General features: G+C 33.3%; 1 protein-coding gene across 4 annotated transcripts in view; it reads left to right on the top strand.

The window, feature by feature from the left end:
- Positions 1–18,278, top strand: part of MAN1A2 (mannosidase alpha class 1A member 2) — a 221,488-nt gene that overhangs the window by 98,380 nt on the left and 104,830 nt on the right. For all 4 annotated transcript variants that reach the window (XM_028101951.2, XM_028101952.2, XM_028101950.2 and 1 more), the window contains exon 6: positions 967–1,061. In XM_028101951.2, coding sequence (XP_027957752.1) covers positions 967–1,061 — 95 coding nt within the window. The remainder of the gene's footprint in view (positions 1–966; positions 1,062–18,278) is intronic.

The raw sequence follows: 18,278 nt of genomic DNA, 5'->3' as shown, positions 1-18,278 counted from the left end.
TCTAATATCTTCTACCCCCAGTAATGTTGGGATGCTTTGTTTAATGTAACCTCAGTGTAGAACTTTTGATCTGTTCCAGACTGTCAACTACTTATTTATTTGAAGGATCTAATAATATTTTATCAACAACATTTGACTGCAGTGAAAAGATGGGAGCTTAAGTATCTGATCAATCAGTTTGAAATCAATTTGAGAAAAGATAGGCTTGAAGCATAGAGGAGAACATACTGCTTTTCCTAATGGGATATTATGACCCAGTTTCAGTTTAGAGCCTCTAAGTCAACAGTCTCCAAAGTGGGATACACAAGCCTATTTGGATATGCTAAGAATATTAGAAATTTTACTGTGTATATTTTGGTAGTAGTACATGATTTTAAAAGTTTGGAAACCACTGATACTAAGGCAATTTATTGTTTTGGTACCCAGAATAACAGTAATTGGGACTGAGGGGTGAAGCATTTATTACTCTCCAAGTAAACTTGGATTGTGAACTCAAACCTTTTCTTTTTAATAATGTGGACAAACCTTGATGGAAAATGTTGAGACATAAACATGCCTATAGTAATTCAAGGACATTTATCCAAATTGGGTTGCATCTTTTTGCTTTAATATTTGTACTAAGCTTATATAACATTGTATGCATTTTTTGTAACCTGACGTTTTCTCTAAGACTTTTGCCATTTGAAAATACAGATAATATTAACACCTAAACCATATCCTTCCCTTTCAGTAATTATAATTTCAGGACATTACACACTGGTAGTTTTCCTCAGTATCCAGCTTAAAAACATTTTCTCTGATTGCTGTATGCTACGTGATACTAAAGAGATGCCATTTCCCCCCCTTGGACTTCTTCCCTGTAGTATGCATCCTGTGAGAGATCAGCAAATGATAATGGCTGTAATTTATGAATGGGTGGCTATAATTTTTTTTTTTATAAAAAATATTTTTGTGTTTTGACCTCAGATATTCAAGATTAAAGCAGTTCAACTGGCTGAGAAACTCCTTCCTGCCTTTAACACGCCTACTGGGATTCCTTGGGCAATGGTGAATCTGAAAAGGTAAATTTTATCTTTGTATGATTATTCCTGTTCTGAAAGAATTAGATTAACTTAATGTTAGAAATTAATGATCTCTCCCCACCATACTTTCTAAGACTTAAATTGTTTTTTTCTCTATATATTCAGAAATATATTTCTTTAAAGCATTCCTTTTTTTTTTTTTATTAAGTTCTTTACTTTGCCACAGTTCACTGGCCTTAACTGTATTCCAGTTCCTCCAAGTCTATTTTTTTCTCACCTGTTTGTTTCTTTTATTTGCTTATTCATTTCCATTTCATGCTCTAATGGATTCAGAGTGCTTTCCCTCTCTAATTTTTTGTACACTACCTGTTGATCTTCTTCTAAGTCAAAATGGAACACAAATATGCCTTAAAATCAGGGCTTCCCATTGCTGAATGATAGGGAAGACATAATTCATGATGTTGACTATAGATAGGGTCCTTATGGTATTTGTACTATTGAAGTTCAAAGTGAACTCAACATTCTTTGCACTTTGTTTCATTTTGATAGAAAATACTGGTTTCACTTAGAAACAGATGAAAAAATTTTTTGGATAACTTTAAATCATGCAGAGATATACAATTAATATTAAAAATTTTGAATAATGTCAGCATATTTAACTTGCATTGAAATAATTTATGCTGACTGAAATTTTGCCACTTAGGTTTTTCTCCAAATGAAATTTATTACTTCTCTTAATGTTGGAGCTTGGGAATTACATGAAAATTTGATACTTACTCTCCTTGCCTGCAGGCCCTTTAGAATGAAAGTTAGGAGAATTTATTTTTCTGGAGTTGTGATTCTGTGACATAAATTATTTGAAAAAACTAATCTATTTTAGTCATTTCTTTGTAATGGAGAGTTTTATAGAATTTAGATTTACATTGAGAAATTAGTATTTAATACTGAACATTAAATTTAACTTTATTCTTCTCCAGTTTCATGCACTATATGTAATGTATATTACCTCCTTGCGAGGGGAATAAGGCAGCTGGAGCTCCAAAGCAACCTGCACTGAAGGAAATGGCCAAATGATGTGTATGCACCTGTTCTCATTCCTTAGTTTTATGACAGATTTTCTGATGTTTCCTTCAGTACCATTGTCAGTATCCTATAACTTTCTTACATAATAAATTTAATTAATTTAAAATTTAATTCTGAGATGAAGAAAGAATGCAGGACTTCTTCTTTTTGTCTCTGTGGAAAAAAAATCTAGCTTAAACCACAAAACTTCAAACTCCTATTGAGATGAAAGTAGAAAGATACTCAACAATCATGTCTTGAACATTTTTATAAACTTAATTTTCATTTCACTTCTGCATATATATTCATACAAATACATACTTTATTTGAGTTTATAGATCACAAATATAATTATTTACCTATTTTTTCAAAGTTTTTTTTCTTTCTCTTTTGGTTGAGGTCTGCCGATGTCTTACACATAGACTTTCCTCCTCTCTTGCTGCCTGAAAGCCAACCCCTGTTAACACCCAGGCTTATTTATCTTCTACGATATGATACAGCATACAGAAACACAAACATGTTCTGGTGCAGCTTTAAAATTTTGTATGGTTTTTTGGATGCTTGCTTTTGTATCTCTTATTTTTCTCACTCAATAGTATTTCCTGGAAGTACTCTTCCACATCACCTGATAAAGCTCTAAATCAGTGTTTGCGATAACTACATAGTGAAACGTACTATCATACATTGGCTATAATGCTGTTTCATAGGTTATACGTAATTGATTCCATCATTTCCATGTCAGTGGTATTTGTTTCCATTATTTTGCTAACATAAACATTGTTATAGTAGTATCCTATTATATATGTCTTTGTATAATGGGGACTTTTCTCTGATTCTCAAGAATATGATTGCTGGATCAGAGACTCTATGTCTTTTTATTCTCGAGTTTGGGATTGCTGGGTCAAAGGGTATATGCAGTATTCCCAAAATGTTTTCCAAAAAGACTGTAGTTCATCATATTTCTACCTACAATGGGTGAGATACCTAAATGTCTGCAGGTGTAGTTCTGTTTAATTTTTGATAGACTGATAACTCTAAAGTTTACTCATTGTTATCTTCATTTCTTTTTTCTGGCTAGTGAATTTGAACATCCTTTTCATAAATATATTGGACATTTAGATGTGCTTTTTTTGCTTTATTTATAATTTTTATTCATAAGCTTTACATTTTTATATATTCAAATCTTACAACTTTTGAGTTTATAATTTTTGTTAAAAAGATTGTCTCCATTGATATTTTATAAGTCTTCTAGATTTCCATTAAAGTTTTTTGTAATATGCTTTTAAAAAAATTTCAAGTATGGTGTTAGTGGTAGATTTTTCATCAGTTGCCTTTGCCAGGTTCAGGACGTTCTGTTCTCTTCCTATTTCACTTAGAGTTTTTATCATGAATGGGTGTTGAATATTGCCACATACTGTTTTTCTTCATCTGTAGAGATGATAACATTTTTCACCTTTGTTCTGTTAATGTGGTAAATTACTTGTTAGATTTTCAAATGTTAAACCAACTTTTAAAATGTTAAACCAACTTTGAATTCCTGGGATAGTCCTTGGCCATAATGTATTATCCTTTTTATATTTATATTATTTTATTTGGTATTAGAGTTATCTGCCTTCATAAAATGAAGTGGAAAATAGTCCCCTTTGTTTTCTGAAAGCATCTGTGTTATATTGGTGATACTTCTTAAACGTTTGATAGATTCACCTAAGCAACTATCTGGGCTGAAAATTAGCTTTGTGGGTAGGTTGTTTTTTTTTTTTTAAAGATTTTATTTATTTATTTGACACGGAGAGACACCGAGAGAGGGAACACAAGCAGGGGGAGTGGGGAGAGGGAGAAGCAGGCTTCCTGCCAAGCAGGGAGCCTGATGCGGAGCTCGATCCCAGGACCCTGGGATCATGACCTGAGCCGAAGGCAGATGCTTAATGACTGAGCCACCCAGGTACCCCTGTGGGAAGGTTTTTAATAACATTCAACTTTCATATATGTATATATAATATATATATATATTGCTGTTCAGATTTTATTTTCATTTTGTGTCAGTTTTAGTTAATAGTATTCTTAAGGAATTTCTCCATTTCATGGAGGTTACCAGAGTTTTTGGTGTGCAGTTGTACATATTTATTTTCTTATGCCTTTCATGTTTCTGGGCTTTGTAGTGATAATCCTTCATTCATTCCTGATAATGGTAATTTGTTTTCTCATTTTATCAATCTAGGTCGTCATTTATCAATTTTGTTAATCTTTTCAAAGAACTAACATTTGTCTTTAGCTGCATTTAGTAACATTAACTATTATGTTTTCTGTTTCATTATTTTTACTTTTTCCTTCCTTTTCCTTAGAGTTATTTAGCTCTTTTTAGAGCTTTTTACATTGGAACTCTAGGTCTGATTTTCATATTTTTCTTTTTACTCTAATGAGCATTTTTTTCTGTAAGAATTTTACTTACAAAAAAATTTATTTTTTTGCTTATCTATTTTCTTTTTCTATAAGAATTTTTTCCCTCTAATGACTGCTTTGGGTACATCCCAGATATTTAAATATGTTTTTTTTTTCATTATTACTTATTTAAAATATTTTATAATTTTCCTTAGGATATCTTCTATGACAAATCAGTTATTTCTAATTGTGTTGTTTAACTTGCCAAATTTTAGAATCAGGGAGATTTCTTAGGTATCTTTTTTTTTTTTAAAGATTTTATTTATTTGAGAGAGAGAGAGAGAGAGAGCGCACGCATGTGCCTGCACGAGCGTAGGGTTGTGGGGGGAGGAGGGGCAGAGGGAATATGGAGAAGCAGACTCTCTGCTGAGCAGGGAGCCTGACATGGGGCTCATTCCCAGGACCCCAAGATTGTGACCTGAGCTGAAGGCAGGCACTTAACCAACTGAGCCACCCAGGCACCCCTTAGGTATCTTATTGCTTTGATTTCTAATTTAATTTAATTGTGATCATAAAGGATACTCTGTATAACTTAAATCCATTTAAATCTCTTGTGCTTGTTTATGGCTCAGCATGTGGTCTTTTTTGGCAAATACACTTGAATCTGTATTCTGCAGTTGGTGGGGTAATGTTTTATAAATATTAGGTTAAGCTAGTTGATGGTGTTGTTTAGCTGTCTTTCCTGATTTTTAATTAATTAGCTTAATGAAGTTAATTAATGATATACTTTTTTATGAGTTGCTGAGATGAAGTATTAAACTATTTCCAGTTATGATTGTGTAGTTGTCTTCTTTATTTCTGTAAGATTTTTGCTTCCTGTATTTTGAAGCTTTACTTTTAGGTACTTACTTACATATTTATGATACATCTTTCTGATGACTTCAACCTTTTATTATTATGATGTGCCCCTCTTCATCTCTGGTAATATTTTTACTTGGGAGTTTGTTTTATTAGATGTTAATATAGCTACTCCCCCTTTCCTATGCTTACTGCTTTTATGGTGTATCCTTTTAATTTTCAACCTAACTGTATCATAATTTTAGTCCTTTTGGAGACAGCATGAGTTGGATTTTTCCAGTATGAAAATACTAGACCGTTAACATGTAATGTAATTACTGATGCAGTCTGATTTAAGTTCTCTGTTTTTCCTTCATTTCTTTTGTCCTAACTTTTGAATTGGTAAATGTTTTAGAATTCTCCTTTATTTATTAGTGTTTTTACTTAATACATTTTTGGGGTGGTTGCTATAGAAATTACACTGTACATAGTTAATTTTTCATTTAACAGAGTTAATATTGTACTAGTCATGTACAGTAATATTTCAGCCATACCTGTTCATTTAATTCCTCTCTCCCATCCTTTTATATGTCATAGTTGGGAGGTGAATTGCATATACTACACTCTAAATCTCAAAATACATTGTTAAAATATTGGATTAAACAGGCCTATTTACTTTATAGAATTGAGGGGAATAATATTCTAGTATTTACCCAGGGGGTTACTATAGCCAGTGCTCTTCATTTCTCTTTGAAGATCTGACCTTTAATTTGGTACCACTTCATTTCAGCCTGAAGAACTTTAGTTAGCATTTCTTGTAGTGCTCATCCCTAAGGAGTGAATTCTCACTGTATGTCTTTGAAAAAGTTTTTACTTTGCATTATTCTTAAAGGATTTTTTTTAGTGAATGTTAAACTTTTGATTGATGACTTTTTCTTTCTGTGCTTTAAAAACATTGTTTCTCTCTCTGTTTTCCATTGTTTGATAAGTCAGAATTTAAATAATTGTCGTCGTGTGTGTGTGTGTGTGTGTGTGTGTGTGTGTGTGTGTGTACATATTGTCTTTTCCCCCCCTCTGAATACTTTTAAGATTTTCTTTTCTTTTTCTTGGTTTTCAGCATTTTGATTAAGATGTACCTTAGAAAATTTCCTTTCTGTTTTTGTTGTTGTTGTTGTTGTTCCTTCTGTGTCCTCCTAAGGCTTTGCTCATGAGTATGTTGAATCTGAATGTTTAGGTCTTTCACTACATATAGTGGTAAAATTTTGGCCATTCTTCAAATGTTTTTTTCTGCCCCATTATATCTCCTTCTGAATCTCATTAACCCATATTTCAGAATTTTTATTTCTGTCTCACAGGTCCCCGAAGCCTTTGTTTATATTTTTCAATCTTTTTTTTTTTATTGTCTTCAGACTGAATAATGTCCATTAATCTATCTTCATGTTCACTGACTCTTTCCTATGTTGCTCTTATCTGCTCTTAAGCCCATCTAGTAGAATCTTTAGAATTTTGATCTGACTCGTACTGTTTCTGAGATAGAGATTTTCTGTCTTCATTCACTGTGAACATATTTTCTATATTTCATGAAGTATACTTGGATACCTGGCCTAAAGTCTTAGTATTTCTAACAACTGGGTAATCTTGGAATTGGTCTAAGTTGATTATCTTTTGCTTGAGGCTAGGTAACATTTTTAATGAATCCTGGACATTCTGGAAGTTTTGTTATGGAAATTCTGGATTCTGTTATAATTTTCTCAGGGGGGTGTGTGTTTGTGAGAGAGAGAGAGATTGAGATTGAGATTAAGTAGTCATTTAACTTCTTTTTGGATTCAAACTTCAGTGTCTCAATTCATTTCATTTCTTTATCTTTAACTGGCTTGCTTTGAGTCTTGTTTTCAAGCATTCACGATTCACATGGCAGTCAGAGACATAGAGTTCATATTACAGAACTAGGGGTTCCTCTCTCTTGCTCTCTCTCCTCCCCAGGATTATTTCTTCCTCTTTTTTCAGGAGCTGTAATTGCTGCAAAAACTGGCTTCTGATTCTTTAAGACAGAAAGACTACCTACAAGTTTTCTATCAGATTTTCACTGTTCTGCCTGTATGGGCTTTGACTTTGGGATAAAAGCTGTGAAACTTAATCTCATGCTAGCCTATATTTGCTAGTTTCCACTGTCCTTGGAATCTGACCACTTTTGTTTATTCTCCAGAGACTTTAGGCTATTGTCATTTTGTATTTTGTTTGGAGGTTATAACTTTTTTCTGCAGAAGAGACTAGTTCAGTTACTAGATTTCAGGGATCATAATGAGAGCAGAAATTAGAAAATTTTTGCTAGATTTATTCATGGATTCTTGGTTTTTAAAAGTGCTATAGGGGCACCTGGGTGGCTGTCAGTTAAGTATTCGACTCTCGATTTCAACTCAGGTCATGATCTCATGGTCCTGAGATAGAACCCCATGTGGGGCTCCATTCTCAGAGTGGAGTCTGGTTGAGATTCTCTCTCTCCCTCTGCCCCCCCACCCCTGCTTGTTTTCTTGCTGTCTCTCTCAAAATAAATAAAATCTTTTTAAAAATGCTATAAAATGGTATTTTAAAATTTTCATTCTCTACTGCTGGAACATAGAATATAGTTGTTTTGTAAACTTATCTGAGTTCAGCAATCTTGCTGATTTGAATTCTCTTGTTAATGTCAGTAATTTATCTGAGATTAATTTGTACTTTTTTAATATACAATCATCTGATCTGTGAATAGGGATGGTTTTGGTTTTACTGCTACTCCCCACCCTCACCCCCTTATCATGCTGACTAGAACTTACAGCACAGTATTGAATAGAAGTGGCGACCAAAGATACTCTTGTCTTAGTGGAAAGTGAGTTTTTACCATTAAGTATGATGTTACTTATAAGACATTTCTCTATTTCTAATATTTTAAGAGGTCCCTTTTTAAAATTTTGTATTGTTGAACTTTTTTCCAAGCAATTTTTCTGTAGTTACTTCATGAAATGTTGATAAGAATTTTGTTCCTAAATCTTTTTATTGCAGGCATTAACACTGATTTGTTTTCCAATGAGAAACCATTATTGTATTCAAGGAATAAATCCAGTTTGATCATGTTGTGCTATTCTTTTTATATATTGCTGGATTTTGTTTCCTGGTATGTTTTTTGGGGTCATCGTATCTTTTTCACACATGAGATTGGTCTGAACTTTTTAATACTCTTGTCTAGTTTTGATATCTACGTTGTTTTCTTTTTCCAAAACATGTTGGGTAGTGATTCTTCTTTTACTCTTGAAGAGTTTGTATAAGTTTTTTGTTTTGTTTTTTTTCTTTTCCCCGCTGAGATGCTTGATAGAAGCTTCTGGTAGTTACTTGGGTCTAGAATTTTATTTTGAGTAAGTTTTTATACTGATTTAATATCTTTTATCAATTAATTAAATAAGTTATGTTACATAATTTGTTTTCTATTTAAGTAAATTTTAATAATTTATACTTTTCTAGGACTTTGTCCATCATGCACAATAAATATATTCTTGTGTCACTTGTTTACTCTCTGTTTTATCTGTTATGTATCTTTTTATACTGGTATCATATATTCAGTAAAAGATAGCATTTAAATTTTTAAATTTTTGCTGAACACTCCTAAACAACATACTATAGACATTTTGGGTGAATAACACACAGTTTTTTACTTTTTTAAAAATTTTTTATTAGGAAGCACAAAAAATGAATCTATTTAACACCAGGTACCTTTATAAACATGATCTTATTTAAGTCTAATAATATCCATATGAAATAGATACTTAAGAAATGTTTTCTCTACTTTTTATAGATAAGGAAATTGAACATCATAAGGTCTCTCTCCTGACAGTGGATCAGTCTGCTTCTGTCATTTATTTTTTTATTTACATTCCAGTTAGTTAACATGTAGTGTAGTATTAGTTTCAGATGTACCATATAGTGATTCCACAGAACATTATTTGGTGTTCATCACAACAAGTGCACTCCTTAATCCCTATCACGTGTTTAACCCATCCCCCCACCCTTCTCCCCTCTGGTAACCATCAGTTCTTTCTGTAGTTAAGAGTTTGTTTCTTGGTTTGCCTCTCTCTTTTTTTCCCCCTTTGCTTGTTTGTTTTGTTTCTTAGATTCCACATATTAATAAAATTACATCATATTTGTCTTTCTCTGACTTATTTTGCTTAGCATAATGCTCTCGAGTTCCATCCATGTTGTTGCAAATGGCAAGATTTCATTCTTTTTTACAGCTGAGTAATATTCCTGCGTGTGTGTGTGTGTATGTACCACATCTTCTTTATCCATTGGTCAGTAGATGGACACTTGGGCTGTTTCCATAATTTGGCTATTGGAGATAATGCTGCTATAAACATTGGGTGCATATATCCCTTTGAATTAGTAATTTTGTGCTTTTTGGGTAAATACCTAGTAGTGCAATTTCTGCATCATAGGGTGGTTCTATTTTTAACTTTCTGAGGAACCTCCATACTGTTTTTCCAGAGTAGCTGCACCAGTTTGCATTCCCTCCAACAGCACATGAGGGTTCCCCTTTCTCCACATCCTCGCCTCCACCTGTTGTTTCTTGTGTTGTTGATTTTAACCATTCTGACAGGTGCGAGGTAGTATCTCATTTTAGTTTTGATTTTCATTTCCCTGATGCTAAGTGATGTTGAGCATCTTTTCATCTGTATGTCTTCTTTGGAAAATGTCTATTCATGTCTTCTGCCCATTTTTTTAATTGGATTATTCATTTTTTGGATGGTGAGTTTTAGAAGTTTTTTATATATTGGATACCAGCCCTTTACCAGATGTCATTTGCAAATATCTTCTCCCATTCCATAGGCTGCTTTTTAATTTTTGTTGATGTTTCCTTTGCTGTGCAAAACCTTTTTATCATGATGATGTCCCAATAGTTTATTTTTGTTTTTGTTTCCCTTGACTCGGGAGACGTATCTAGAAAGAAGTTGTGATGGCCAGTGTCAAAGAAGTTACTGCCTGGCTTCTCTTATAGGATTTTTATGGTTTCAGGTCTTGCATTTAGATCTTTAACCCATTTTGAATTTATTTTTGTGTATGGTGTAAGAAAGTGGTCCAGTTTCTTTCTTTTGCATGTTGCTGTCCAGTTTTCCCAACACCATTTATTGAAGAGACTTTTTTTTTTCCATTGGATATTCTTTCCTGCTTTGTGGAAAATTAATTGACCATATAGATGTGGTGGCATTTCTGGGTTTTTTTCTGTTCTCTTGATCTGTGTGTCTGTTTTTGTGCCAGTACCATACTGTTTTGATTACTACAGCTTTGTAATATAGCTTGAAGTCTGGAATTGTGATGCCTCCAGCTTTGCTTTTCTTTTTCATGATTGCTTTGGCTATTCAGGGTCTTTTGTGGTTTCATACAAATTTTATGATTGTTCTAGCTCTGTGGAAAATGCTGGTGGTATTTTAATAGGTATTGCATTAAATGTGTAGATTGCTTTGGGAAGTATAGACATTTTCACAATATTTGTCCTTCCAATCCATGAGCATGGATTGTTTTTCTATTTCTTTGTGTCATCTTGAATTTCTTTCACCAATATTTTATAGTTTTAAAAGTACAGGTCTTTCACCTTATTGGTTAGGTTTATTCCTAGGTATCTTATTATTTTTGGTGCAATTGTAACTGGGATTGAGTCCTTAATTTCTCTTTCTGCTGCTTCATTATTAGTGTATAGAAATGCAACAGGTTTCACTCAGTTTTTACTTTCAGAGGACAAGCCAGGGCTGTGATATTCAGTGGAATGACATATGGCAGGTACCCGAATATTATGTTATAAAGTAGAAGGCATTAGTATGCAGTCAACATGATATGAGATCATCAGAGAAAAGGAAGTTTATGTTTATTTAGGAAGATCAGGGAGTTTTCATGGAGCACTTTGAATTGCTTTTATAAAGGAGTGTGATACTAATAGGCGATACAGATGGGTAGGGCATTTTGAGTGGAGGAAATAGTTTAACCAAAAAGAGATGTGGAGATGTGGAGAAAATTGAACTTTTAGAGGAAGGGCTGGTGATGAAATAGGGGGAACCAGTATATATGAACCTCCAAATGCCTCAGCTAATCCTTTAAGTAAGGAGATTTATGAAAGGGCAGAAATGCCATTTTGTAAAGAGGCTTAACCTTTAACTGGAAAGCTTGCCTTGGAGTTATGGAGATAAATTTTATTATCAGGAGTTTGAAGGAAGATCTTGAGAGTGTATTTGAAATTCTTTTCTCTTCTCTGAAAAAGTAGCAATACGTACATAGGGTAGGAGTAAAGAAGTTTACTTTACTTCTGGGGGTTTAACTCATGGAACAGACTGGAAGCACTTTCTTGGAGTTTTTTGCCCTCCTGAAGGCAACAACATTCAAAGGCAATGTTGCTTAACCCCTACATTAGGTTGAATTCTCTTGCTGTGTACGTCCATTCCACAGAAGCATGCCTGTTTTGTTCACCACCATATTCTTAACACTGAACATGGTGACTGCATTCAAGTAACACCTATCCCAGCTAGAAGTCTCATAAACGATGGTATGATTCTTACATGGTTGGCAAAAGCACAGTGCATGAGGCTAAACTGAATATGCAGCATAAAAGCCGAGCCCAGCAGAAAACCATATATGGAAGACTCCATTAAAAAGAGAGCAAAAAAAAAAACCCAGAATGAACCACACAGAGATGAAGTTTCCTAGCCAACAGTTTTGGTATCCTCCATATAACCCTCAAACTGGTGTGTCACTGAATTTCTTCAGCTTGACCCCAGAAGGAAGTTCTATTATCATCCAGGGTTCAGTGAAGGGTTTCTAAGAGGAAATTGTCTACTGTGACTTTGGATAAATTCTTAGCTTGGATTGATCTCTCATTATTGAGGAAGGAGTAAGTAGTTAAAAATTAGGACCTTTAAAAAACAAAGAAAGAATAAGAGAGACAAACCAAAAAACAGACTCCTAACTACAGAGAACAAACTGGTTACCAGGGGAGAGGTGGGTAGGTGGTGGGTAATTAAGTGATGGGGATTAAGAGTACACTTATCATGATGAACACTGAGTATTATGTAGAATTGTCGAATCACTATATTGTATACCCAAAACTAACATAACACTGTATGCTAACTCTACTGGAATTTTAAAACAAAAGATTGCATACCTTAAAATTTGCAGAGCTCAGTCAAAGAGGCAGAGTAAACAGGCATTTAACAAAAGTTTTACTTCAGGAAATATTTAAATTTTAAACATACGCTTGCTTCTCTTCAATTTTTCAATCATGTTGAACTTAAAGCTATTATAAAACATCATGAATGAAATTCAGGGGGAATAACAAACTGGAACAATGCTAATAGTAATGGTATTGATAGCATATGAGTGTCGTTCTTAATATATAAATAGCTTATACTGACTGTTAAGAAAAATACCCACCAATTATTTAAAAAGCTGCTAAATACATGAAAGGGTAATTCAAAAATGTAAAAAATCTTCAGCCACTTTAGTAATCAGAAACATTTAGATTTGAAATAAGATTATATTTTCTTACCTAGAAAATTGACAAAAAGAGAGTGGTATTATTTAGGACTGGCAAAGTGAAGAAATGAGAAGCACATATAGTTGTTGGAATTGGAAATTTGAGTAACTTGGAAGATAGATTGGCAGTAGGTTTCAGAAACTTTGAAATATGGGGTAAATCGGAGGGGGAGGAGAACCGTGAGAGACTATGGACTCTGAGAAACAAACTGAGGGTTCTAGAGGGGAGGGGGTGGGGGGATGGGTTAGCCTGGGGATGGGTATTAAAGAGGGTACATACTGAATGGAGCATTGGGTGCTATATGCAAACAATGAATCATGGAACACTACATCAAAAACTAATGATGTAATGTATGGTGATTAACATAACATAATAAAATTAAAAAAAAAAAGAAATATGCCTGCCCTTTGACCATGTAATTTCACTTCTAGAAATTTATCTTAATACAAAGTAGTTGTTAAGTATTTACAGAGCTTTAATTGTAAGGATGCTCATAGCAGTGAAGTTTATATTAATGAAAAGAGAATGTACATTAAATTCAGAAGAGTGGCATTTCCATAGAGTGGAATGTGACACAGCCATTTGAAATTTATGTTCTGGGAAGTGAATTTTTGTAGAAAGATAATACTTGTGATGTGGTAGGTGAAAAAGCAGTATATATAAGAATATGACCCTATTTTTGTTAAACAAACCACTCTATGGCTTCTAAGTAGGAATCAGAATTCACTTTGTTACTGTATCTTCTTTACTTCCTTCTTCTAAGACTACCAAAGCAACAATAAAATAAATTCCTCCCTCCTTTCTCTCTCTCCCTTTCCATTCCCTCCCTCTCTCACCCGTTGTCTCCCCCCTCACTTTCTTTTTTTTTCTATTTTGCATCTTTTATATTTTAAAATTTAATTTAAGCATTTTAATATAATTTTTTCACATGTATTCCTCCCACCTTTTTTTTCCCTTTAAATTCCCCCCCCCCCACTTTCTTTTCTCTTTTTATTTAGCTAGATATTTTAAGAAAAAGAAATACATGTATTGGGTGAATATACATGTATTGAAATAGCATATTCTCAACTCTAAAGTAAGCCTTCAGTTCCAGATCCCTAGTCCTTTAGGGAAGCCACTATTACAAATTTCTTGAGTATCCTTCCAGACATGTAATGTACTTATATGTTCATACATACCCTTGCATGTATGTATTGTTTACTTGTCATTTTCATTTATCAGTAGGTCTTGAAAATTATTCCATATCAACACTTAGGTATATTTACCTCATTCTTTTTAAGAACTTCATAATAATGATGAAAGTACCATAGTTAATTTAAGATAGATCCTGATGTTAATGAATTGTTAGATTATTTCCAGATTTTTGCTATTAAAAATTGCTAGAAGAAATGTCCTGCATATGTTGGGAATCATATGTGTGTGTGTACATGTGTGTACGTGTGTGTACATGTATATGTGTTGATATGCCTTTGGTAGAAATGCTGGATCAAAGACCTAACATTTTGCAAATACTGTTTATTGTTATTTATCAGATAGGTACAAAATGAAACCTTAATTTTCATTTCACTGATTTTTGAGTGAAGTTGGGTGTATTTTATTCATTGCACAGCTTTTTTATATCCTTTTCTGTTTTCCAGTGGATATTTAAAAAAATGAATCCTTAAGATCTTTTTATATATTAGTTGAATCAGTACTTTGTCATGTATGTTGCAAATACTTTTTGCTCTTATTGCTATTATTTATGGGAGGTTTTTCTTAAAAGATTTATATATTTTCTAGTAGAATAATGGTTTAATTTTTCTTTTATGCCTTTGATCCATTTGACATTTATTGTGGTATAGGAAGGAAGATAAAAATTGAGCTTTATTTTTTTCGAGATGCTTAGGTTAGTGCTATGACATAACTTCTCAATGCCTACTGAAGTCTTAATTTTATGATAAAATATAATGAAATACAAAAAGTATTTCCAAATATATGTGATCTGTTTTTTAGACTTTTTCTTCTGTTGCATTAATAAGTGTATTTATTTTAACTCTACATTGATTTAATCACTGTACTGTAATGCTTTACTGTGTGGTTGGACTGGTCCCTTTAGTATCCTGCTTCTCAGTATCAGCTGTTCTCACATATTCATTTTCTTTATATGAAATTTTGAATTATTGTGTCTAGTTTATTTTTTATCTTTTATAGTTTAGTTGGGTTTGCACTAAATTTAGAAATTAATTTAGGGAACATCTTTACATGAAATCTTCCTTTCCTATAATTTATGTCTTTTCATTTGTTTAAATCTTATTCTGTGTCAAGTCAGTAGAGATATAAGCCTTCTTTTATATAGATTCTGAACTTTTAAGCTCACTTAAGAATGCTTAACCTTTTACATTTTTACTGGTACTTGTTTGGGGGGCATAAATTCTAGAGGAAAAGAGAGAGAATGATTTTATTTATATCATCTGGGCACCAAAAGATTTCTAACATGATAAAAAGCATGGAAGTTGTACAGCTTTGATTAAACAAAAGAGTTAATGAAATGTTGGAGACATCACATTAAAATCAAGAACAAGAAAGTATTTCATATTTTTCTTGAGGTTTTAACAAGTGTAACCAAATAAGAAAAAGGAATAAAGTGAAGATACAGATTGGAGACAAAATTACAATTAATAACAGATCATATGGTTGTTTTCCTGGAATAAAAAGAAAATGATCAGTTGAAAAACCATCAGAATAATAAAGGAGTTAAATAGATTGGCTAATTAAAAATTAAAACACTTCTTTGAACACTAGGGATATTAGGTTGAAAGTACAGAAAGGTCTTGCCTTATTAGTAAAGAACTGAACTAGACACAGAGTAGACAACTGTAGATCGGTCCTAGCAAAGCCTGAAAACAGCCTTTGAAAGAGCTGAGCTGTCTACAAGTTATTTGACTGTCTGTCAAAAGAAAATTGAAAATACTTTAAAGGAAGAAAATAAAATTCAGATATTCAGGAAATTGTCACCTATAATCAGGAGGAACAAAATTATCAATAGAAGCATACACAAATAACAGATCATGGAGATTGCAGTAAAGGACTTTAAAATAGCTATTATAAGTATGCTCAGGGATTTAAAGGGAAATATGAAAATAATGAGAAGAGAGATTTTATAAAGGACTAAATGGAACTTCTAGTGCTGAGAAATACATGAAATAAAAAATTCACTTGATCAGCTTAACAGCACATTTTACACTGCATCAGACAAAATCCCTGAGCTTGAAGACATAGCAGTTGAAACCACCCAAACCAAAGCACAGAAAGAAAAATGAAAGGAGCAAAGCCTGTGACCTGTGGGACGATATTAAATGTTTAGGATACATATAAGGGAGTGGTTGGGGGTGGGGAGCAGCAGTAGGAGTGGCAGAAAAACTGTTTGAAGAGGGAATGGCCCAAAATTTTCCAAGTTGATAAACAGCAGTAAGCCCACAGATTCCAGACACTTGAAGAAACCCAAACAAGGTAAAATACAGAAACATAATGAATGGGTGAAAATCCATGGAAAAAAATAGTTTTTTTAACACCAGAGAAAAAGACATTATGCATAGGGAACAAGGATAGAAGCACCTACCACTTGCTTCTTGTCTGAAGCGGTACAAGCCAGAAGACAATGGAATGCACCTTGAAAGTGCTGAAAGAGAAAAGTGGATCTAGAATTCTCTAACCACTGAAAATATTTTTTTAAAGCTGAAGGTGAAATTAAGACCTTTTTAGACAAACAAAAGCTTAGAGAATTTATTGCTAGCAGGCCTCTATTACCAGAAATGTTAAAGGAACTTTTAATGACACTACATGAAGAAATGAAAAGCAGGTAAAAGAGTAAATATGTAAATATATATCAAAGGCTTACTTTTTTTCTTAGGTCTTAGAGTTTTCTTTAAAAGATAATTGGTTGTTACAGCAAACAGTAAATTTGCATTGGAGGTCTGTAATATATGTAGGAGAGAAGTGTGTCATCACACTAGCACCAAGGATGTTATGGGGATGTGAAAGTATACTCTTGTCATGTTGTTAGTTTACATGTGAAGGGTTGTGATATTTGAAGGTATACTGGGGTAGGTTAATTGTACATACTCTAATCCGTAAAGCAGTCACACACACAAAAATAAGCCAGTGGAGAAATGGAAATACTAAAGAATACTCAATCCAAATGAAGGCGGGAAAGAGGACTAAAGAACTGATCATAAAAAGTAGGTGGCAAAAAAAAAAAAAAATCAAGATAATAGACCTATGTTGATGGGATATAAAATGGTACAGCCATTTCGGAGAACAGTTTTTATACAGTTAAAATAGAGTTATTGGGGTGCCTGGGTGGTTCAGTTGGTTGGGCGACTGCCTTCGGCTCAGGTCATGATCCTGGAGTCCCAGGATAGAGTCCCGCATCGGGCTCCCTGCTCAGTGAGGAGCCTGCTTCTCCCTCTAACCCTCCCCCCTCTCATGTACTCTTTCTCTCTCTCATTCTCGCTCTCTCAAATAAATAAATAAATCTTTAAAACAAATAGAGTTATTGTAGGACCGAGAAATTTTATTTCTAAAGTACTTACATGCCCAAGAGAAATGAAAATGTATGTACAAAGTTTGTTCATAACAACCTTACTCATTTAACAGCCCCAAACTGTAAGCAACCCCAGTGTTTATCTAACAGGTATATAACTAACTAGTTGTCATATCCAAACTATGGAACGCCACCTTGTAATAAAAAGAACTGAACTACTGAGGTGGCAGTATGCATGAATCTCAGAGATAGGGTGCACGAAAGACTCAAATATGGAAGAGTGTATACTGTGTGATTATGTTAACATGAAATTCGAGAACATATAAAACTAATAATAGAGAAAGTAGATTAATAGTTTGCTTGAGACTGGGTGGAGGAAAATTGTGATTTGACTGCAAAGGTGCATGAGGACAGGTTTTGGAGAGATTGGTTTGATTCTTATACCAGTGTGTTCATTTGTCAAAACCCTTGGAACTGTGTTCCCGAATTGATGCATATTTGTATTGAATTATACCTCAATGTGTTTCTTTGAAAAGAAAAATAAAAACCAGATCCTAGGCTTGGCTGAGAGGGTCTGTGTGTGTGTGTGTTTTTTTTTTAAAAGGCAACAACAAAAATTACCATTGATCTGTAATTGAAAAACACTTAAATTTGAGAAATATTAGAAAAAATGTTTGGAAAAATACGGAATTAAAAACATCAGAAAAATACAGAATTAAAAAAATGACCAATCAACATATAAAGTGAAGTTAAATACTAATGTAATAATTCAAATTGTGCTTATATAGGTATGAAATTTTCTGAAAGGATAGATGAGAAAATGAGAGGAGAAGTTGGCTTTGGAGCTGGGAACTGATTAGAAGAGGTACTGGGCTTAGAGGAGACTTTTTACTTTGTGCTGTTTCCTATC

Source organism: Eumetopias jubatus, unplaced genomic scaffold (genome assembly GCF_037043125.1).
Source record: "Eumetopias jubatus isolate StellerSeaLion01/CBP00866 unplaced genomic scaffold, mEumJub1_p1.0 scaffold_4, whole genome shotgun sequence".
Lineage (NCBI taxonomy): Eukaryota > Metazoa > Chordata > Mammalia > Carnivora > Otariidae > Eumetopias > Eumetopias jubatus.
Note: the sequence above shows the minus strand (reverse complement) of the source record. Positions and strands in the feature narration are given on the sequence as shown.